This window comes from Sardina pilchardus, chromosome 1, assembly GCF_963854185.1.
Source record: "Sardina pilchardus chromosome 1, fSarPil1.1, whole genome shotgun sequence".
Taxonomy (NCBI): Eukaryota; Metazoa; Chordata; class Actinopteri; order Clupeiformes; family Clupeidae; genus Sardina; species Sardina pilchardus.
The window spans coordinates 44146601-44170057 of record NC_084994.1 but is presented as its reverse complement, the minus strand read 5'-3'; the positions used below and the strand labels follow the sequence as shown (position 1 = coordinate 44170057).

Genomic DNA, 23457 nt, shown 5'->3' with positions numbered 1-23457 from the left:
CGGGTAAAACAGTATAGATGACATTTCCATTGAAGGCGTTCTACAAAGAGGCTTTTAAGTGTGGGGTTCTATTAAACCTGTTTCAGCGCCTCCATTTCTATGAATACCACACAGGCACAGAAAATGTGTACTGTTTACATCATATCTAATTATAGTCCACCCCATCTGCCCTACTTGACTTTTAAGACATACTGTGCAGTACGTACTTAAAGCGCTCTACGTGTGCATTTCCTGTGATTTTTCTCCAGTTGTCGTCGACATCCAGCCATACAGAGGGGAGCTAGCATACGAGTAGATCTTAAACAGCGTCGCATGCAGCCGAGTGACGGCCCTGTGACAGTGTGCGGCGCGTTTGTTTTGACGAGCCTGGTGGCATGTTTTCTTACCCGGTGACAGTCTTGCGTATCAGTCAGGCTCAACGTGAGATGCCACCAGCTGTGTGAGTTATGGCGCCCCAGCTGTGACATAATGGAGGCACAGAGCATTATGCTGCGGCAGAGAGGGACTGCAGTGCAATATGGCACGTCCTCATTTAGTGTGCTTATTCTCATTTAGTGTGCTTATTCTCATTTAGTGTGCTTATTCTCTATATGTACGTAAGAGTGTGTTTTACGTGCAAAACTATGCTTTTGTCAGTCACCCAAGAAGAATGTCCGTCCGTTTTTGAAATGAAGTGCTCACACTTCGTTCCTGCTTTGACATGAGGTGCGCTACTAGTTTTTTAGCAAAATCAGAATGAAAGAAGATATCACTGTCTGCGTGGAATGTGCCCTTGGACGTCTAGTTTGAATACAAATTTGAGTGATTTTATTTAATTCAGAATAGCTTTTTGCTAGTTTGCTGGAGTAGTATAATATCAGTGGCACCTAAGTGACACGCGTGGTCCCCCTCCCCTCCCCCCTCTTAATACTGTTCCAGGGTTTCCCCCAGAAAATTTGTTAGTTAAGGTGGTGTCTGTCCAGGGGAAGGGGGCGTCGCCGTAGCGTCCCCACCACATCGCCGCCACTGCCCTCGATGGGGGGGGGTCGAGACCGTTGGTTGAACTGCAGCCAGACCGAGTGACAACGGCCGAGTCTTTTAGGAAGCAAGTCTGAGTCGAGACTGAGTCTTAAAGGAGTCAAGGCCGCATCAAGACCAACCAAAGAAAGAGGTTTTCATAATTTACATCACCAAGGATCATATAACAGTTAAATTCCCAAAGGGTAGAGATTGTTGGCTACAGGAGCAGTCTAGCACACACTTGTCTAAATAACTTCTTTTCTGATTTACTTTAAGACAAGGAGGTCAGCTGAAGTAAAAAATTAGTAGGCTGTCAGCATTTCATTAATGTTGAAAATGTTGAATTTTGACACTAATGACAGCAATATACCTGGATTTCACATTCATTGTATCAGATTTAATTGAATCAGCAACCAATTAAACATCATTAACACAATTTAGACAATATTATACCTTAAAAGTTTACAACTCCAATGCAGGGCCTTTTGTATCTTTCAAAACCTTTGCACTGCTCAGCATAGCACCATAGGATATATTTTAAAGCCAGTCAATATTATAGTATTCTATTAAAACCAAGAATATTTGCAATGGTGGATATTTTAGAATATATCATGAAATAAAGATGAAACTGTATGAAAATGTAACATTGCGACTGTATGGTATAGTTAATGAATTGTGATTTAGTAGGCTAAAGCTGCAATTCTTTGATTGAAGCTGTAGGCCTTTATTGTGCGTGCCTGTTGCTCATAGGCTATAGCCTAAGAGAGCCGGAACGTTTTTAACGCTTTTTAAAATATAATTAGCGAGATCGTACCGCATTGAACACTAATATTTTGTCACTAGCAACCAGATCTGTGATCTGTCAAATACAGTTGCATGTTCAGCTCTGAACAAAAACATCCAGGAATTATTTCTACAAAACGGAAACATGCGTCCCGCCCGGTCGGGATGAATGAAACTGGCATGGGAGACAAGAGGCTATAGTTTAAAGTTTAAACTAGCCTGTGTAAACCTCAGACAATTTACAACACGTGAATGAATAGCCGTCACAAGTTGTTGTTAGCTGTAGGCTAGATGGCACAAGTATTTGTCACAACAAATTACAAGATGCAGTGGGCTATGCATTCATAGTAGACGAGTGATTAAAAAAAGAAAAGATAAAGCGCTCAAAAGTGTTATGCCGCTCATCCCACACATTTGGTAGATTCAACGGAGAACCATTCCTGTGAGAGTCGTCAAATCTAGCTAGGTTTAGGCTATTTGTGTTCGCAGTCACTCTGAGATATGCGTGGCAGTGGCACCTGACCTGATATCAAATACTCATGCTGAATGAGCGCGTCGCCTGTGCGCATAGGCCAACTCGATTTTGAAAAAGTTTATTTTTTTATGCGTTCTACTGAGAAGGGAGACTAGCGGCTACGGTTTGGAATGACATGGAGAAAACATGACAGAGTAATACGGCGAATATCACTATACATAATATATTTATTTATGTATTTATTTATTCATTTATTTATTGAAGACGCTAGTTAAGGCGGCAGCCCTGTGTTGTTAAGGCGGCCGCCTTAGCAGGAAAGCGCTGCGGGAAACCCTGTGTTCCCTTAAACAGCTCTGACAGGGAGTTAGCACACAATTATCTCCATCCTTTTACAACTGTTTCCCCCCATCAGTATCACACCGGCTCACCCTCAAGTTGCCGGAGATATAATGACGGCCCCTCATCAGATTAATCTTATCTTCTCCCCCCCCTCCCCTAATCGCGTATAGCTCTGTGAATCGTGCCTCCAGGCCAACGCTGCCAGTGATTTAACCTGCCAGGAGATTACCGATTATTAAGTCAGGCACAGTTCAGACAAGAAGAACAAGAACAAGGGGACTCAAGGGGGGGGGGGGGTTTGTTTTTGTGCGCGGCTGATCTTGTTCCCCCCGTTTGTCGGGTTCCTCAGACGCGTTCCTCCGGGTGCTGCCTCACGGCGCCGCCGCGCAGTCGGGCGCTCCGCAGCCGCCCCGTCTGCCCCCGCCGCCGCTCCTGTGCCCGCTCAGGAGGCCCGACGCCAGCAGCTTCACTGCCAGTCTGAGGGAGCTGGAGAGGGTGAGAGCACCACGCACACACACACACACACACACACACACACACACACACACACACACACACACACACACACACACACACACACACACTGGTTTGACATTCGGTGGGTTCAAATGTGAAGGAGGTCTGGTCGTCTTTATGACACACGACTGATCTGTAATGAAAGTATTTTATCATCAATCAATCTAATATCATTACATGACCCCTATTACCATTAAGCAGTTAATCTACTTACTGTACATGGACACATGTCTACATATACCATTAAATAGGCCAAGCGCAGATGGACATTCATCAAATTATCTGGGCATAAACCATCCATACGTTCTAAAATAACATTGATGATAAAGATATAGTACAGTATCACTGTATATCAATGCATGTACACCTTGCTGTGTGACTCCTATAAAGGCTTATATGCTGGCATGTGATTGGCTGTGTGTGTCTTTGTCCCGCCCCCAGTGTGGCTGGTACTGGGGGCCAATGAACTGGGAGGACGCGGAGCTGAAGCTGAAGGGGAAGCCGGACGGCTCGTTCCTGGTGCGGGACAGCTCTGACCCCCGCTACATCCTCAGCCTCAGCTTCAGATCACAGGGGGTCACGCACCACACACGCATGGAGCACTACAGAGGTGAGGACCACACACACACACACACACACATGCTACATCCTCAGCCTCAGCTTCAGATCACAGGGGGTCACGCACCACACACGCATGGAGCACTACAGAGGTGAGGACCACACACACACACACACACACATGCTACATCCTCAGCCTCAGCTTCAGATCACAGGGGGTCACGCACCACACACGCATGGAGCACTACAGAGGTGAGGACCACACACACACACACACACACAGATACACACACACACACATGCTACATCCTCAGCCTCAGCTTCAGATCACAGGGGGTCACGCACCACACACGCATGGAGCACTACAGAGGTGAGGACCACACACACACACACACACACAGATACACACACACACACATGCTACATCCTCAGCCTCAGCTTCAGATCACAGGGGGTCACGCACCACACACGCATGGAGCACTACAGAGGTGAGGACCACACACACACACACACACACAGATACACACACACACACATGCTACATCCTCAGCCTCAGCTTCAGATCACAGGGGGTCACGCACCACACACGCATGGAGCACTACAGAGGTGAGGACCACACACACACACACACACACACACACACACACACACACACACACACACACACACACACACACACATACACATGGAGCACTACAGAGGTGAGGACCACACACACACACGCACACACACACACACACATACACATGGAGCACTACAGAGGTGAGTACCACACACACACACACACACACACACACACACACACACACACACACACACACATATACATGGAGGTGAGGGCAACACACACACACACACACACACACACACACACACACACGCATGGAGCACTACAGAGGTGAGGACAACACACACACACATTAATATACACACGCATAGAGCAGAGGTTAGAACACGGATACACACATACATACACACACACGCACACACACACACACACACACACACACACACACACACACGAAGCACTACAGAGGTGAGGACACACACACACATGCGCATGGAGCACTTCAGAGTTGAGCCACATACTGAATACTGCTACACAGGCCCACATCCATGTAACTGTTTTATAGCTCTCAGATATATAGGGCAACATGCGCATACTTGAGGGAAGGCATGGGAAGGTTAATGTGTAAATGTTTATAGTGGTGTTTGTTTGTACACTAACCTACTCCATACATGACACACACACACACACACACACACACCGACACACAGACAACATATACATTACAACAACTAACTAAACAGAGATGCACATTAAAAGGTATTATATACCCATGCACCATACTCACCTATGTTATAGACACACACACCAGAGTGGCGCACAGGTGAAGTGCTGTATTCACACTCTGATTTTATAGGCCTGGAACACACAGGTGTATGCACCTCCGAACACACACACACACACACACACACACACACACACAGAGCGTGTGCTTGCTCTGTCTTAATGGCCAATGTTTGTCTCAGGGACCTTCAGCCTGTGGTGTCACCCCAAGTTTGAGGACCGCTGCCACTCAGTGGTGGAGTTCATAGAGAGAGCCATCATGCACTCCAAGAACGGCAAGTTCCTGTACTTCCTGAGGTCAAGAGTGCCTGGTAAGATGATACTTTGGGTTTGTTCATCTTCTTTCCGTCCTTGTGTTTTACTGTTTGTTGGTTTATTTATATATGCATTCATTCATCCTTGAATGTGTACCTGTAAAGTACTTTCTGTGACAATAAGTGAGTGGGAGACTCATGACAAACTAAGTTAATTATTATTAGCAGCAGTATGATATCCATTTGTGTAATCCTGGTAATCCTAGTGCCATAGGTAGGTCTGTGGAGAAAAGTACATTTAATAAACATAGACCACCTTAATCCAAACCATTTATAACTGTCATCATTCGTCACATCCCAGTCCAGCAGACATTTAAAGTGCATATTGAAAACAATATACTAATTATTGTAATTCAAATAAATACAGCGTGTGATCAGATTAGATTAGGGATTCGATTCAACTTTATTGTCATTATGCAGAGTACATGTACAAAGACAAGGACATGCAGTTTGCGTCTAACAAGAAGTGCAAAAAAGCAGAAAAGTGCAATGTGATATACAAAGTATAGACAGGTGGTGCATAGATAGGGCAGGTTGTCATTGTCCCTGTCAAGGTTGCCATGGTTGTGGACACCCCAACAGGCACAGGAGGCATCGGGCGGGGGTGGGTCGGGGGAGGGTGATGGAGGGGCTTAGTTGGTTGGTTGTCACTGGGATGAAGAGCTAGAGTTCAGTAGGGTGACAGCCCACACCCCGCAGACTTCCCATGGCTACCTCAAATGAGTTCTTGTCATGGGAATAAATGCATTTATCCTTATATTTGAGTATCTATCCCTCCCACTAGAGGGTATTGGCTGGAACCCCATGTGGATATAGGATGTGTCCATGCAGACCTCATCTGCTGTCTCAGTCAGTCAGTCAGGCCAGGTCAGGGTCTGAGGTGGTGGTGTAGATGGGTGATGCCGATGCCTCCTGTTCCCCAGGTCTCCCTCCCACGCCGGTGCAGCTGCTCTACCCAGTGTCCCGTTTCAGCAACGTCAAGTCCCTCCAGCACCTCTGCCGCTTCTGCATCCGACAGATGGTCCGCATCGACCACATCCAGGAGCTCCCACTGCCCAAGTAAGCGCCTGCTACATCTTTAGAAGTCATTCACCCATCAAGCATATAGTATATTGAAGAGCTCTTTTCCAAAACGCTATGAATCCATTTTTGACAACATTAAAAAGTCATATTATTTAATTGTGTATTTCAGGTAATATCAATAAAAATGTGTTCAGTTGTTTTGGTTTGATTGAGTAAAGATAGATCAACTGAACATAACCTAATTCAATTCCACTGAAACTACTTGGAAAACAAAATAGCGTTTTGGAAAAGAACTCTTCAATTGTTTAGCTTCAGTTTCCTTTGGGACCATCATGTTATCAACATGCAATAATTTTAAGTTATTTCAGGCTTATTATCTCTTCACTCATGTCATGAATGACATAGTTATGTCATTTGAAAGTATATGCTTACGATAGGGTCTAGTATATTTAATGTGATCCATTTGGATACATTGCTTTTGATATTTTGCTGTCCCATCATGTTATGCCTACAAAGATGCCTTTTCCATGCTGTACACTACATTCTCGTCACCAGGCCACTGATTGCCTACCTGAGGAAGTTCTACTACTACGACGCCGAGGAGGAGATGTACCTGTCAATCAAGGGAATACGCCAAGCGATGGGAGTCGAACAGGAAGCGGACTCCCAGACGTAGCCAACAGAGGGGTCCTAAACCAAGTAATTCACAGGAGTGTACGCAGGGGAAAGCAATTTGTTTTGTAATTCTGTGTCAAAGTGTAAAAAGTACTGTGACTCTTCTTCTGTAATGCTGCTCTTCAGATTCATTTGTGATCCACATGTCCACTGATTTGTTTGTGGGCCATATGCTCATTTATGGTGCTTCTGTTAAATGTAAATGTACATTTCTGCTGATGGATAGATTTTTTCTAAATCTATTGCGAAAGCTTGGTTTGAAATGGGAGCTAAACATAAAAATGGTACTTTGACTCCTGTCATCTCCCTCTTCTATTATTAGTAACAGCTTTTTAGTTATTGCAACATTGTGAGCAATGTAAACACAAACCCTTCCGTAATCATCCAATGACAGCGAGTGCTGCTGTTCACCGGGGAGTTTGTAGTTGGATTGGGTCCAAACTCGGACGCGTCTCACAGCTTCTCTTCCCTCCTCTACAGGGTACTCTGTGTGCGGAGACGTGGTGTGGCAGATCGCTGCCCGGTGAAGCACAGCCTGGACCCTGCCTGTTCACCAGTCTTCCTGCTTCCCAACTCCTACAACTCCTTCGGGTCGGGGCTCCAAAATGGCGGCCTCCTCAGGGACTCTGCAAAAGGTCCTTCCCTCTCCCTCGCCACGGCAACCAACAAAAAGCGACCGGGAGAGGGAGGCCGGTGCAAATGCTGGGATGTCACACAAACAGCGCAGCAGCACACACCAGCCCCGAGCTGGAGAAATGGGCTTCCCAGGGGAAGCCAACTGGACAACTCAACAACACTAAAAACTTGGACTTGGACTTCTCTCAGATGTTTGTTTATTTTTTATTTTTTTTTGTTCCCCCGTCGATCTGTACGTTACCTAATTCCAACATGAGCAAAATGGACCTTTTCAAGTGAGATGATCTGTTTGTAACAGCCATCCCCTCCTTCTCTCCTCTCCTCTCTGAGTACAATGCTTGTCCGTGAGTGGAGCTTGAGACTGTATATGCATCTCATACCTGTGACTGGATCGGACTCAGTCTGCTCTTTTCCTCGGTCACAGCTGGTCATAGGAACAGTATTTTCAGTAAAAGAGGTTTAGAAGAAATCCTGTCTTCAGTATTGAATTTACACAGTCTGAGTGTGGGTGTGGGTGTGGGTGTGGGTGTGGGTGTGTGTGTGTGTGTGTGTGTGTGTGTGTGTGTGTGTGTGTGTGTGTGTGTGTGTGTGTGTGTGTGTGTGTGTGTGTGTGTGTGCGTGTGTGTGTTTGTGTATCTCATGAACCCTTGATTCCAACATTATCTATCACAGAAAAGTATGCCATGATTTTGCTTAAAACCTGTGGTGGATAACATTTCTTTAATGCCAAAAACTGAACTTGATCAAAATTGTTGGAGAAGCAGACATTTGGCAGTAACCATCACAGGGGATAGAAACATTCAAATATTATATAAAACAGTGGTATGCAATGCATGAGACATGATGTTTGAATACACACACCACTGTTTAATATCACTGAACAATTGTTAAAAAAAAGTTCTCTAAGCACGGTTGGGTGACGTCACTTTTGCTGACTTTCAAACAAAACAGAGCTAGCTCGCCCCTCCCTCCACCTCCCTCCCGTGCAAAATGTCATGAACAGTTTGTTATGTTTCATGGTCCAGGCTGGACCACTGTTTTTGTTGTAGTTTTTGGAGTTTGGGCTGTCCTTAGTTTTTTACAGCATATTCAGGGGACAGGCAGGTATCAGATCGTGAGGATCTGCTAAAGTGACAAAAAAAGGCTCTAGCTGTGTGTGACAAAAAAATGCTCTAGCTTAGAAACCGCGTAACACGACTTAGACAACCTTTAATTACAGTATTATTGAAGCATTATAAGTTCCATTGGGAAAAAATGAAATTCCTCTCCATTCTTGTTTGTTTTAGGTCTTTGGTTAAAGGGCCTGTAAAATACATTTGGTCTAAACAAAGAGATACATTCCGTATCATTCTCCTTGTTAATTCAGAAACGTTTCTTAACACCAAAAAGTACTTGCACCTTCTGCCTGCATAGTGAGTGACTGAATTTTGTTTTTATGGAAAAGGCAGTAAGGCAGTTTCCATCCAAGGCCATGTGAGCACAGAGATGTCTATTTCATGTCATGAAGGAGAGAGGCTGCAGTGCTAGAAGGAGGTCAGTAAAGACAACTGAGAATGGGGGAGAATTTTAATATGCAATCTTAAAGGTGCATTGCGGCAGACTCTATAAAAATGACTCCATAATTTGAAATAAGTATTTTTGTAGTTACTATATACATTTGTAGTAGTCCAATGGCTTGTTCGATGTGGAGGCTGTGTATAGGAGGTGGTCCTACATCATTAGAGAGACTCTCAAAAGACACAGAAGCAACTGGGCTAATATGTTGAAACGACATGTGTTTAATGCAATATGTAACAGGGTGTAGGACTGCACACAAGCACACAAGCACACACTAGTACTGTACCTGAGTCAAAGGCACTAGAACAGATCAAAACACACTTCAACCCTTCACATTGAGCCAATCACATGATTTTGACTTTGACCAAACCCACACCAACTGCTCATAGTGACTTGTTGAAAAAAGGTGGCTTGGGGCAACGCCAGGTTCTAAAGGTACGTAATTCATAAGATGTTTACAATTTCTGGCATGACTTCTTTCTTTTTCCTATTTCATCTTGCTCTATCCAAAGAAGTGGACAAGGACAATAAATGTTACTTAGACTACATTTGATCTAGCTCTAAGGTGGGTCAGCATCAGTATTCTTTGTCAAAAATGAACCCTCATCAGTGAAGTAATATAACATTTGAGAGAGAAAGGCTGCTTAAGGGGACTCAAGTGTGTTGCAGGAAATTCTTCAGTGCAGCTTGAGCTTTTCTGGCTGTTGAATGTCTGTCAATGCCATTTGATCAAGCAAAGCATTTTGGTTCATAGGAAACCAAATAGGCCAACAATAGGGCGTTATCATGATATTACTGTGTAATGCTGCCGGTAGTGCCACTGTGAATGATAATCTGTTTTGTTTGGGAGGGCCTATAAAATCTGTTATTTTCTGTCTTCACCAGATAGGCTTTATTGAATTGGGGATTCCATGTAACTAGTTTTGCTGAACAGACCTAAAAACCTCAAATCAGTAAACCTCTTCTCTTTTGACTGGTCTACTCATAGACAGTAAAGTAGGCCTAACTGCTCGTTAGAAATTGGGTGTCTTGCAAGCTGCTGACAATTGTAAACCTCGTTGAACAATGCACTGAAACGATGCATAAAGTATGGTTATGATGGGCAGTGACAGTTTCTATGAGGCGGTAGGAGCTATGGGCTGATTGACCAAAATGGATGTCAAGTGGAGTTTGACTGAAATGTCTCTCCGCCCGCGGACTGGGTGTGATATATGTCAGTGAAACACAACACTCATATCATAGAGAGCCGAAGTCACGCCCTTCTACTTCCGGTCTATGGGACCTATTTTACGATTTTTTATGCATGGGAGTCAATGGAGAGATAACAATTATTTTTTGGTCCCGTTCGAGTTGGACCGTGCATTTCACATATGATGTGTGGGAATTTAAAAGATAATTTTTCACATTAATAAAGTTCTGTTTTTCATTAGACTTTAAAAGTTATCTAAGTTTTGTGCGAATCCGTTCAGTGGACTACATTTCTCGTCTCAAACGATGCACGTCACCAACTGAGCCACCAACTAGCAAACGAGAGGCTGGCTAGTTAGCTAGCTATTATGCTAGTTAACGGTTACATCTTGCTGCCAGCTAAGTCACTTAACAGTAGTGTTTGTACAGTCTATGAATGAAATACAACTTATCTGATGTGTTTAATCCTCTGACTCATGATATTTTCATCGGCAAGGGGGAAGCTCAAATAAGACCTGTTGCTGGCGCCCGTGGCTGTGAATTGATCTAACGTCACTAACGCGACTGATGTGTTTGTAGTCGTTGGAAACACGATCTTTCACAATGTTGTAATTCACTAGTTACGACATACTTTTCAAATGTCTTTACATGAAAAATTGTCATTAAAATTGACAAACATCATATGGGTAATTCAAGGCACAAGACAATCGGGACCAGAAAATAATTTATATTTCTCCATTGACTGCCATTGAAAAAAAATCCAAAGATAGGTCCCATGGAGGCAATCGGAAGGGGCGGGACTTCGGCTCTCTATTGGCTCAGATTATATTTTACATATTCACTTTACACCCGCCTCAAAATACACTAAACCGGCAATCCATTGGTTGTGTACGTGCCCATCCTCGACTTTACGAACACCCATCTCTTTCATTGGCTAAATAGAATTTCAATCTGAAGTATGGCTCTTCTCTATTGGTTAGAACTACCATCGCTCATTGACCCATGTGCACGCGGATTGGACCAAGTGCGCAGGCGGTATCTCGTATGGGCTTGCTCTTGAAGGCTGCACGGAGAGCGAATGTCGTCATGAGCGGTGGGTAGGAATTATAACATTGGTGTTTATATTACATTGTACTTCGTAAAACAATTCATCTTCGTTAACCAGAGGGACATTTGATGTGTTATGCATTAAATACATATGTTTGAATCCGTGTAGTTGTACTTTTGCTTGCAAGCTGTGCACTTCCGGAATTGGGCTGCCTTTTCAGTATCAAAGAGTTTGACTTGCTACGCGTTAGCTTGCTAGCCAGTAAAGCAGAGTCTTGTTTGTAAATTTAGCTTGATATGCAATGAAACTGTGCCGTTTTATTACATGTGGTGCAAAATACATACACTGAACTGATAGTGAAGTGTGGGCAACAAGCAAAATACTTGGATTTAAGTGCTAGTCCGACTGTATAATGTTAGGGTAATTTTGAAGAGATATGCGTATCTAGAGCTATCTAGATAGCTAGCCACTCATACGGGAACCATGCTAGCCCAATATCGTCGTCTCTCCCAGTCTAGCTCTGCAAGTAAGCACAGCTAGTTAAACGTAGGTGCTTGCTAGCAGTAGCTATCTTTTTGATGGCGGCGCTATTTTCAGGCCGCGCTCAAACAGTTTTTTTTCACTCGTGTACAGTGTTAGCGAGTCAAGACTTAAAGAAACAGTCTGTTACAGAAACTGTTGTGGCTAACGGCAACATGGTCTTAGTCCGTGGAATAAAATGCAATGCAAAACTTAAACCTGAGCTTCTGAAACATTGCGGACATTAACTGGACCAGCAGTTGGGGATAAAGCTAAGTCGAAACATTCAGCACAATTAGCATATTTTGCGAAGTTTGCTGGAGCTGCCAATGAAAGTGTTTGCAGACCTGCTAGAAAAGTTGTTTGCTCTGTTGCGTCCGCTATTTATCTCTATTTACACAAGTTCCCAGCACTAGTTTGGCATCAATTTTAAAACGAAACGCCCGTCTGTGGACCTGCTCCACCGATGTCTGATCGCTTGCATTGTCAGTTACAGGTAACATAACAGTTCCCTCACGGGCGTATTGGCTGTTAAATGCTGTCTTTCCAAGACGTGTCATTTTAGAAGCTTTACGCTTTCAGTTTTTCAAGTCTTAGTATGTGGTATCTGTCAAGTTACGGTACTAGGCGATACTTCTTTCAAAAGGCAAACCCTTTTAGCGTTGGACGTGATTGTAGCAGATTAGACCATGCGTATTGCTCCTGTCTCAATGAATTCGCACGTGATTGTATTATTGTAGTCCAGCTAATAAATCAGCAAACTGTCACTAGCACTCATGCATAAATAGAAAACGTAAGTGTGGTATAAAAAACACAATTCTTATACAAAATTTACTAGAGACTATGGCATAGAAGTTGCGTCTAGATATAAGAAAGGTTAGATTCATACCGGCCATTTTGTTTGTTATCAATCAACAATCTATTGACTTATTGCAGATCAGAAGGACAGTATGGCCACTACTGTAGCTGTCAGTCCCAGCGAATACCTCCAGCCTTCTGCCACCTCCGCACAAGTAAGTCTGCCCTTTTGACCTTTCACCTTTACTCCCAGCACTATCAGAGCTCCGGTGCCTGACCCAAACAACACTTCTTCTTTTGTCTCAGTAAGTTGATTAATAGTGCTCATCCAAAAGCTGCTGTGGTACAGCAGTGTGGGTTTTCTGATCATTGTTGTGTGTTGAAGGCGTTTATTGACCTTTGCCTCAATTCAGAATGCTTTGGCACTGCTAGTGGGATGAATAGTTTGTGTGTCGGGGGCATTTATGTTGATTTATGTTGCACCGTGCATCTACCAAACATGCACTATGGACCAGGAAGTAGGCTAGTGATTTTGGCTCAGTGTATTGGGTACAGTGGATGTTTTGTCTGCCTAGATCAGAATCCGATTTATTTAGCCAAGTGAGTTGTGTACACACTTGGAATTTCGCTTTGGTTGGTGGTGTTACTCTATTGGCACAGATAATACATCGACAACATACAGTACAACAAATACTAAATGTCAAATACTATATGGACAATATGCAATGTATACTGTAAATTTAAATATAAGTGACCGAGTCACAAGTAGACCACATAGTGGTAATGTTTGTCAAGTGCAGAAAAATCACTTCTTCATATGGGGTAATGATGTTACATTGATGCTAGATGGTGCTTCCATACCTGGTATAAAAACAAACATGTGGACATGGTTTTTGATGTATTCCTTTTTCTCTGTGTTGCCTGGTGTCTCTTCAGGACTCCCAGCCCTCTCCTCTGGCCCTCTTGGCCGCCACCTGCAGTAAGATCGGGCCCCCTGCCGCCCAGGCCCCTGTCAGCACCCCTCCGGCCCAGCCCACCACCCGCCGCCTGCACCCCATCAAGCCGGCGCCCATCGCGCCAGCGCCCCCCAAGAACGCCCTGGGCTTCCTCTCGGCCAAGGGCAATGTGATCCAGCTGCCGGCGGGCCTGGGCGCCTCGGGCTCCAGCCCCATCCTGCTGACCATCCAGAGCCCCACGCGGCAGGCGGCCGCCCCGGCCAACATCCAGTACCAGATGATGCCCCAGATCCAGGGCGCGCAGACCATCCAGATGGTGCCGCAGGGCAGCCAGATCCAGCTGATCCCCGGCACCAACCAGGCCATCATCACCACGCCGGTGACGATGCCCGCTGCCGCGCCCGCCCAGCCCCAGCCCATCGTCACCATGGCGACGGCCGCGCCCCAGAAGACGGTGGCAATCAAGCCGTCGACGCAGAAGCGGCGGCAGAACGTGGTGCGGCTGCCCAGCGGCCTCACGCTTCCCCTCAACGAGATGGGCGTCACGGAGACGCAGCAGGCGACCACGACGCAGCCGCCCGTCAAGACCTCCAGGAGGGGCCGCAAGAAGCAGACGCCCGTGGCCGCCGTCGCCCCCACCCCCGTGGCCCCCCAGCCGGCCTCGCCCTCCCCCGTGGCCGAGCAGATGGAGACGCTCCTCATCGAAACCACAGCAGATAACATCATCCAGGTAAGACTTCTGTTGGGCAGAGCAGCATTGGGTTGAGACTTCCAATACTGTGGAGGGTTAGTGTAGAGGACAGGGTTTTTTTTTATCTGGCTGTTTCCATAGAGGAGCAAGTGGTGTTTGCAGGATGATCCAACAATCACTATAACCTCACATTAATTATGTATATGTGAACCAGAACTCTTTTTACACTGTGCGAAAGGAGTTTGTTATCGTTGATCGCTCACACCTTGAGAGACACCTTGGTGAATCCTGGTGATTTTACCTCTCAAGGTGTTTTTTTTTGCACCAGAGACAGTGATGGTAATTCATTCGCTCAGTCGTGATTCGTGCCCGGGATGTGCTTCTTCTCCTCCGTCCTCCAGGCGGGGAACAACCTGCTGATCGTCCAGAACCCCGGCTCCGCCCAGCAGGTGGTGCAGCAGGTGCAGCTGGTGCAGCCCAAGCAGGAGCATCAGCATCAGCAACAGCAACAGCAGCCTCTGCAGCAGCAGCAGCAGCAGATGGTCCAGATCCCCTCGCAGGCCCTCAAGGTGGTGCAGGCCGCCTCCGCCACGCTGCCCCAGGTGCCCCAGAAACAGCCCACCCAGAATCTGCAAATGGCGTCCACCGAGCCCACGCAGGTATGTACGGAGGGCATGTGGCGGTGGTGGCATAGTGGCGGTTGTGGCATAGTGGCTAGAGCAAGGCGCTTCACCCCAAGTTGCTTCAGGGACGGTGTCATCCCTTGTAATGTAGTGGACATACGCAAATTACTTTAGGTGAAAAGCATCAGCTAAATGAATAATTTTAACAATTCAGAACTGAGGAACAGTGAAGAGTGCAGTAAATGAAGACTGATGTGACAGGAGAGACAGACAGCTGTGGTAAATTATGGAGATCAGTTGTAAAGTTATCCAAGTGGGTTCTGTCTAAAACCTGCGTTCTGTTTCACGAAGGCAACAGTTTTGTTTTGGAGTCCTAGTTTCAGAATCCTAGTTTTACGAGATGTCATGCGCAACTCAACTCTAGCTAGTAGCCTCTTCGCTAAAGCCGCTGATCAGTTGTAAAGTTACCCAAGTGGGTTCTGTCTAAAACCTGCGTTCTGTTTCACGAAGGCAACAGTTTTGTTTTGGAGTCCTAGTTTCAGAATCATAGTTTTACGAGATGTCATGCGCAGCTCAACTCTAGCTAGTAGCCTCTTCGCTAAAGCCGCTGATCAGTTGTAAAGTTATCCAAGTGGGTTCCGTCTTAAACCTGCGTTCTGTCTCATGAAGGCAACAGTTTTGTTTTGGAGTCCTAGTTTCAGAATCCTAGTTTTACGAGATGTCGTACGCTGCTTAACTCTAGCTAGTAGCCTCTGTGTGCTAAAGCCGCTCTGTGTGTGCTGTATACACTACTCAACTCTAGCTAGTAGCCTCTGTGCTAAAGCCGCTCTGCGTGTGTGCTGTGCTGTGCTGTGCTGCGCTGCAGGTGCTGATCAAGACGGCGTCAGGCGAGTGGCAGGCGGTGCAGCTGCAGGAGACCACCATCGGCCAGACCCAGGTGGCGCCCGTCACCACCCACGCGCCCGCCATCATGAACGCCTCCGTGGCCACGGCCATGGCGACCGCGCCCAAGCGCGCGCTGGCGGCGGGGGCGCGGAAGGAGCGCCCGCTGCCCAAGATCGCCCCGGCGGGCGGGCTGATCGCGCTCAACGCCGCGCAGCTGTCCTCGGCCGTGCAGGCCGTGCAGACCATCAACATCAACGGCGTGCAGGTGCAGGGCGTGCCCGTCACCATCACCAACGCCGGAGGTCAGTCAGAGGACCCCTCAGTCCAGCACTGAGTCAAGTCCAGTCCTTTTAGGATGCTTGAATACTGCCCCCAATAAACGCCAACAAACCCCAACATTTTCTAAAGTTGGCAGTGGTTGGTCGCAATCTTTAGAGTGTTCAGAAAACCAATTTCCAGTGCCACATTGCCCAGGCAATAATTGAAAAGACTTGTTTTTACAATGACTTACTTTTTACAATGACTTACTTTAGGACATATCAATCTCAACAACACCAACTAACACAGACTGACGGTGCACACTGACCCAACTGTTGGTGTTTGTTGGTTGGATGGTGTGCAAGCATTGTTTAGAGGAGTTAGCCTAGATTAAACACAGGTGTTTACTGGTGTTAGTGCTACAGTGCTAGCAGATAATGATTAGCTAAATGAACACCATGTAGTTAACGAAGGCTATTACAATAACACTGACAAGTCTGTTTTGCTTAAAATGAGCACTCGGGGGTGCTCTTAAAACAATTCACTTTTATACACCCTCTCTTCCTTCCTCGATCCTTGTCCTCACTGATCTACATAAAGAATGATGGGGCGGCAACAATGGGATAGTCTATCCAGTGTTAGTTATAGATCAGTGGGAACGAGCATTGAAGAGAGAGTTTAAAAGCCACTCCTGGGGTGCCTCTCATTTGGTCTTTTATACACCCTCCCTTCCTTCCTCGATCCTCGTCCTCACTGATCTAGATAATGAATGATGGGGCGGCCACAATGGGATAGTCTACCCAGTGTTAGCTATAGATCAGTGGGAACGAGCCTCGAGCAGAGTGTGAAAGCCCCCCCTGGTGCCCTTGTGCTGACCGGCTGTTGCTCCGCTGTCTTGTCGTCCCTCAGGCCAGCAGCACCTGACGGTGCAGACGGTGCCCGGGGGCAGCCTGCAGCTGGGCGGCGTGACGGGGCCGCAGGTGGAGCAGACGCTGGCGCTGGAGCTGCAGAGCCAGCCGGGCGAGAAGAAGAGGCGCATGGCCTGCACCTGCCCCAACTGCAAGGACGCCGAGAAGAGGCAAGTATACTCAAACGCAAACACCCCGCTGACGTAGTAGGCAGGGGCAAGTATACTCACGCAACACCCCGCTGATGTAGTAGGCAGGGGCAAGTATACTCACGCAACACCCCGCTGATGTAGGCAGGGGCAAGTACTCACGCAACACCCCGCTGATGTAGGCAGGGGCAAGTACTCACGCAACACCCCGCTGATGTAGGCAGGGGCAGGCTGTGGTAGACCTTAATGGGGAAGCTGCACAATTCTAATTGAATGGGACTCTAGTTTTTGTCAGTTTCAGTGAGTTGTGTCATATGGTCCTGACCTTTAATGTAAAAATGTGCTTGTGCAGTTAGTCTACATAGGTGTAGGGGTTATACAGTCTTCTTCTGGGACCTGTCACCATCACGGTAGTATGAATGCCTTAGAATATGCTTGCGACATCAAATGATAATTGTCTGTTGGTTTGGTAATTGGTTAACAGTTAATCTCTGCTCTGATGCTGGTGGCTGTTGACCCACAAGCAGGGTTTGCTCGCGTTTGTGTGGTTAACCTACCGCTATGCAAAAAACCAAAGGCATCGTTTTCAACTTACTGCATGTGCATCATCTGTTTGTAGATGTCTAGATGTGTACGTCATAAGGATAGCCTACTACTAGCTCTACAGTGTGTGTGCCCATAGTGGTGGTTGTGGTGGTTGACTCAGTGTTCTGCGCTCACATGAGTGGTCTTTGTCTCAGACGTTAGGTCATCCGTTAGGGCACCACTAGCACGGTCTGTTCGCGGCCATGACCTCATCCGAGGGCACCCCTGTTCTCTGTTCTAAGTTGAGCGTATATGTGTGGTTGGGTGCTATGTGTGTATTAGCTTGCCCTGAATGCCGTTAGGCTCTAGTCAGGCATCTAGTAGTATCAAGTAAGGTGAAATAATGATGGCGTTGTCACATAGATACATGGGCAGCAGTGTGTGTAGTCTAGGGAAAGGGAACAATGTGCGTTTGTGTGGGAGCAGCATTCTTTGTTGAGGAGCTGGGGGAGATTTACTCTTCAACACAGAAAGCCCTTTAAATGGGCATATTAAGTAGATTTGTGCATAGATCTGGTGGCAAATAGGGAGTTGGCTTCCACAGAACAACAGGAGCTGAACTCAAGTCCAAATTCATTTGAAGGAGTTTTAAAAAGATTGTAAAAAGTAAAAGTATTTTCCTAAAACATTTGTAGATTTGTAATTGTGGATGTTCAGCTTTCAACCAAATGGACTTCATTGGTGATGTCTGCATGGTGTGGTTGTGGTGGATCTGCCACGGTCTACCCTGAGTCTTGTGCCCAGTGTCATCATCATACAGGACTAAGCCAATTAGCACAAAGTGCCAGCTCACCATCTCTTGTGCAAGCCCTCTAATGGACACCGTGTCAGGGGTGGTTAGTTATTAAGATGATGGCAGGTGGTGGACCGTAGCGTGGCTGGTGTTTCTCCTGGGCGTAGTCATTACTGTGACAAACTGGGGCCTCAAAAGTGAGTGGGTGGATGTGTTGGTGCAAAGCGGAAAATGACAGCTGGTGTTGGGCTCTATAGTGGCAATAGTGGCCCAAGGGATGACGCTGTAGTTTGTTGCCATGTCTGCTAGACAAGTATTCTTGTCCTAGACGGCAGGGTGGTCCATGACAGAGTCATTCTGTGTCAAATCAGACCAAATCTTGGATAATGGTTGACACACCTTCTAATTTTGCTGAAAGATTTCTTTTGTACAAAGCTGACTATGACAACTGACTTGACACCGAATGACTCACCAGACAGTGCAGCACAGTGGTCTCTGATGTCAGAAGCTACCTGTGTTTTGGGGGCATTATGGGATATCTCTGGAAAGATATCGCAACTATTTTACAGGGCTAGTGTTGATTTTGCGTTTTGCTGGCGGCAGTACAGTTTTGGGGGACTAAAGAGGCAATCCGTGTCATTTAATCTGCATTAATCCCCAGGGCTTCTGCAGCCTACTGACCAGTCACTTACAAATATACAAGATGAACAGCCTACGCTGTTTGCACTGTTCTCACCCAACCAGTCGGTCTTGGATTGGAAAGTGAAGGGATTAACTGGTCAGCAGTAATACAAAAAAAAGCCATACATCTCCCACTTATTTCTCTGTAATTCCACCATGCACTGGATTTGTTTTGACCCACCTCAGAACTAATGGGAAGTAACGCAACGCTCAGACCATAATAAGTTCTATCTCGTTCCTAAGCAACACAAACAGTTTGCCTAAACTGACAAATGAATACTCTGGCCTTGCGTTTTGAAAGTAGCACCAAGTTCAGCTTGTTCCACTAGCTGTCACTGTTCCGCTGCAGAACCATAGAGAACAACAGGAAACCTGCCGCTTGCCTGCTGGCCAGTGTGATCCCCGCCTGAAGGGTTTCAAAAAATGAGACGTCACATCTGTACGTGTTTACTGCTGGTTATGTTCACTGGTAGAACTTTTGTCTTGCTGGAGCTTTTGTCCCAGTGGTTGACCCTTTGAGTGGGTCTTCCTCCACCCCGTGGGTCCTCCGTGTCCAGTACTGTCCACTCATTGCTGTGGGTGTTTTGGTGTGTGCAGGCCGGGCGAGCTGGGCAAGAAGAAGCACATCTGCCACATCCCGGGCTGCGAGAAGACGTTCCGCAAGACGTCGCTGCTGCGGGCGCACGTGCGCCTCCACACGGGCGAGAGGCCCTTCGTCTGCAACTGGGTCTTCTGCGGCAAGCGCTTCACCCGCAGCGACGAGCTGCAGCGGCACGCCCGCACACACACGGGTGAGTGGAGCACACACAGGACACACACACACACACAGGGAGAGACAGAGAGACGGAGAGAGGAGTCACACCTACACACACACACACACACACACACACAGAGAGAGAGAGAGAGAGAGAGAGAGAGAGAGAGAGAGAGAGAGAGAGAGAGAGAGAGAGAGAGAGAGAGAGAGAGAGAGAGAGAGAGAGAGAGAGAGAGAGAGAGAGAGAGAGAGAGAGAGAGAGAGAGAGAGAGAGAGAGAGAGGAGTCACACACACACACACACACACACACACACAGAGAGAGAGAGAGAGAGAGGAGTCACACACACACACACACACAGAGAGAGAGAGAGAGAGAGGAGTCACACGCACACACACACACACACACACACACACACACACACAGAGAGAGAGAGAGAGAAACACACACAGAGACACACAGAGGAGTCACACCTACACACACAAAGAGGAGTCATCCCTAGACACACACACACACACACACACACACACACACACACACACACACACACACACACACAGAAATCCCCCCGCCTCTTTCTCATGAAGAGCTAGTTTTGTCAAGTCATTGCTGCATATTGTAGAGGCATGCTGATTAATCTGGTGTATGTGTGCCTCTTGTCTTGACAGGAGACAAGCGTTTCGAGTGCTCGCAGTGTCAGAAGCGCTTCATGAGGAGCGACCACCTGACGAAGCACTACAAAACGCACATCAACACCAAAAACTTATGAGCTGGTGCCCTCCTCCCCTCCCCCACCGCCAGTACGGACACGCGGCCGGCCGGCCAATCACGCCGCCCCGCGCGGTGCCCTGGACGACCGCTGACCGCGGAGACTGACCTACGGACACCAGCAGCAGGGAACGAGGAATCGCTCTGACGGGAGGGGGGGCACGACGGTGACGACGCGTGGGCTGTCCGAGCGGACGGATGTCACGCCCGCTGTGCCCCGGCCTCTGCCCGCCCCACTCTCCCGAACCCCCACCCCCACCCCCCCTTTCCCATCCTCCTTCATGAAAGTGGTGCCATGTGGATGACCGAAAGCGTTTCCCCTTCCCTGGCGTGAGTTCAACCCCCGACGCTGGCACAGAGAGAAGGTGATGGAGGCCAACGCGTGCGCATTATGTGTTGGAGCCTCAGTGTTGCCAAAGCCTCTGAGGTCTGTGTCCAGGCTATCGGGTCACTCAACCCACCCCTCCGCTCCCCCCCCCCCCCCCCAAAACCCCCTAAAAAAGTAACTCATGCCCTGTGCCACGCCTCAAGCCACCTGCAAAGTGTTGTGGGTGGGTGAAAAGTTGCGAAGGGGAGTTGCGAAGACCTCGTCAGGGCGTCACCAACAAATACTCCAGCCAAAATGTCCCCGTATCCTATAATTTTCTCAGTGTTTTATTTAACAGAAGAGGCATTGTTTGTTTGTTTGTTTGTTTACTTGTTTTGTCTGTCTTGTTTTCTTACATTCATATGTTGTAGTAATCCCCAGACGTAACAATTTGCTTACACGTGTTCTCTTTTGTCGGCACAAACATGCAGCAGTACTTGTATACTCAAGTATGAGTAGCCCAGGCCCAAGTGTTTGGTCATCCTATCGATTTTCAAATTCAAAGCCTAGTTTTGGTTCTGGAAAACGTCGGCATTTTGTATTGGCTTACATTATTAACGAATGCTGTCAAAAAAATGACAACATAATTCCTCTTGATTTGTACTGATTTTTTTTGTTAATTTTTTCTATGATGAGACAATCATGCAGGGGGGAAGTTCATGCAGGGACTTTTTTTTTTTTTTTTTTTTTTTTCCTCACAGTTAAAGGGCAAATAATGCTTACACCTCATTGCTGTCCCCCTAGTGGAACACTTGTAGTGCCTCTTCACTTAAGGGTCACTGCCCATAGTTTGTGGCGATTGTGGCATAGCAGGGGTCAGACACCCCACTAGTAGATGAGACCATAAATCCTCATTTCAGTTAGTTGCAAAGCGCATTTTTTTCATGTGCTTGTTCCCCTGCCTAAGGTGTACAGGAAACCCCCAGAGAAACACACCTGAGACCAGGTTTCAGTTTTTTAGTTGTTTTTTTCCTCTCTATGAATTGAATTGGATTGGATTGAATCTCCCAAATGAACCCACACACGTTTCGGACACATTGCCCCCCTCCCCTTATTTATGCTAAGTGATTCTCATGAGAAAACAAAAATGGACCATTCTGATGTTGGAATGGAACATGACGTGGTTCAGTATTCTATTGTCAGGTGAACATGGTTAACCCGCTGAAGGGATGCGACTGGCGTGGCAGCGTGCCGTGTGGTGTCGCCTGTCCATCGCACTCTGCTGAAGCACATGTTCCTCTGGTGACCTGCCCAAGAACCTCAACAAGAGCCCCGGTGGATGGGCAAAGGCCCCCCCTGTGCATATGGATGTGTGTACTGTAAGTCTGTATTTGTATATATTGTGTCGGATTACGATGTCTGGAAATCGGTTACAAATGAGCCTCGTATTTTGGCTAAGCAGGCCAAAGGAATCCTGAAGGAACATGGACTCTGTGTACAGTGTAAATGAGACGAACCCATGAAATGAAAAGGAATATCTTGTATAGCTTCATTCTTGCGCAGTGTGTGTGACCCCTTTTTTTATTAACTAAGAAAATGTTGCCTTAGACCGTTGCAACCAGTATTTAATGAAATGAGATTTTCAGTCTAATTCCAGGGAACTGCATTTGTAGAGTGGCGTTAATATTATTTTTTATTATATTTTTTTTTTTGTCTAACTTATGTTGTACGATGCCAGTTGATGTGCACTGATTACAGCCCCAGTTTGTGTGATTTTGTTCTTTTTTTATTTTGTTTTTTTCTAAATAATAGTTTGACCATTTCAGCTTCATAGAGGTCAGACTGGTCAGATACAAAATGGCTCCGATTTCTGGGGTCATAAACATATCCTCCCCGAGCCTAAAACCCTTCTTTGTTTAAATGTGATAGACTACAGTCTAACTCCCTATTTGCTCTCTCTGATTCTCACGTCTTTATGACTTTTACTGAGGTGCTTACATTTGAGAGCTTGCTATATATTTTTTGTATAATGTCACAATCCCCGTCCCACTCTCCCTTCCCCCAATAAAGCATTCAAACCACACTTAGTGTTTCCTCCGTACGTCTTTGAGAATGTTTGTCGTTTAAAACGACCTCCTGTTTGGAAAACATTTTAAATTCCCGAGACATTTTGGGACAGGTCTTGAATGGATAGTTGAATTTCCCCTTGGGGATCAATAAAGTATCTTTCTATCTATCTATCTCTCTATCTAGTTGTTGGTGGCCAAGGGTTCATTTGATCTAAGTACATCTTTCTACACTTATGGAGCATTACCTAGTATAACTGGTGGAATTAAACTCTCGAAACTTAAACCTTCAATGCAATATCCTCAATCAACTAT

General features: G+C 46.5%; 2 protein-coding genes across 5 annotated transcripts in view; both read left to right on the top strand.

The window, feature by feature from the left end:
* Positions 1–8126, top strand: part of socs7 (suppressor of cytokine signaling 7) — a 13941-nt gene extending 5815 nt beyond the window's left edge. The window contains exons 5-10 of one of the 2 annotated variants that reach the window (XM_062545576.1): positions 2946–3091; positions 3554–3722; positions 5204–5332; positions 6259–6394; positions 6914–7057; positions 7514–8126. In XM_062545576.1, coding sequence (XP_062401560.1) covers positions 2946–3091; positions 3554–3722; positions 5204–5332; positions 6259–6394; positions 6914–7034 — 701 coding nt within the window. In that variant the 3' untranslated portion in view covers positions 7035–7057; positions 7514–8126. Of the gene's footprint in view, positions 1–2945; positions 3092–3553; positions 3723–5203; positions 5333–6258; positions 6395–6913; positions 7073–7513 lie in introns of both variants that reach the window. The other variant, XM_062545584.1, reaches the window with a different exon arrangement.
* A 3349-nt stretch (positions 8127–11475) lies between these two features.
* On the top strand, positions 11476–23159 carry sp2 (sp2 transcription factor). Of its 3 annotated transcripts, none has more exons than XM_062545547.1 (8): positions 11476–11507; positions 12918–12994; positions 13716–14465; positions 14828–15085; positions 15915–16236; positions 17102–17270; positions 19846–20039; positions 20670–23159. In XM_062545547.1, the coding sequence occupies exons 1-8, from the start codon at positions 11501–11503 to the stop codon at positions 20768–20770; spliced, it is 1878 nt and encodes a 625-aa protein (XP_062401531.1). In that variant the 5' UTR covers positions 11476–11500; the 3' UTR covers positions 20771–23159. The 3 variants fall into 3 exon arrangements, with proteins under 3 accessions (XP_062401531.1, XP_062401548.1, XP_062401540.1); XM_062545564.1 differs by having other exon boundaries at positions 11484–11507; positions 12923–12994; XM_062545556.1 differs by lacking the exon at positions 11476–11507 and adding an exon at positions 12000–12477.
* Positions 23160–23457: the final 298 nt, after the last annotated feature.

What these genes read in the sequence shown, in the direction of transcription:
- sp2 (XM_062545547.1), top strand. An exon ending in CTTCTGCCACCTCCGCACAA is followed by an intron (nt 12,995 to 13,715) that starts GTAAGTCTGCCC and finishes GTGTCTCTTCAG; the next exon opens with GACTCCCAGCCCTCTCCTCT. An exon ending in CAGCAGATAACATCATCCAG is followed by an intron (nt 14,466 to 14,827) that starts GTAAGACTTCTG and finishes TCCGTCCTCCAG; the next exon opens with GCGGGGAACAACCTGCTGAT.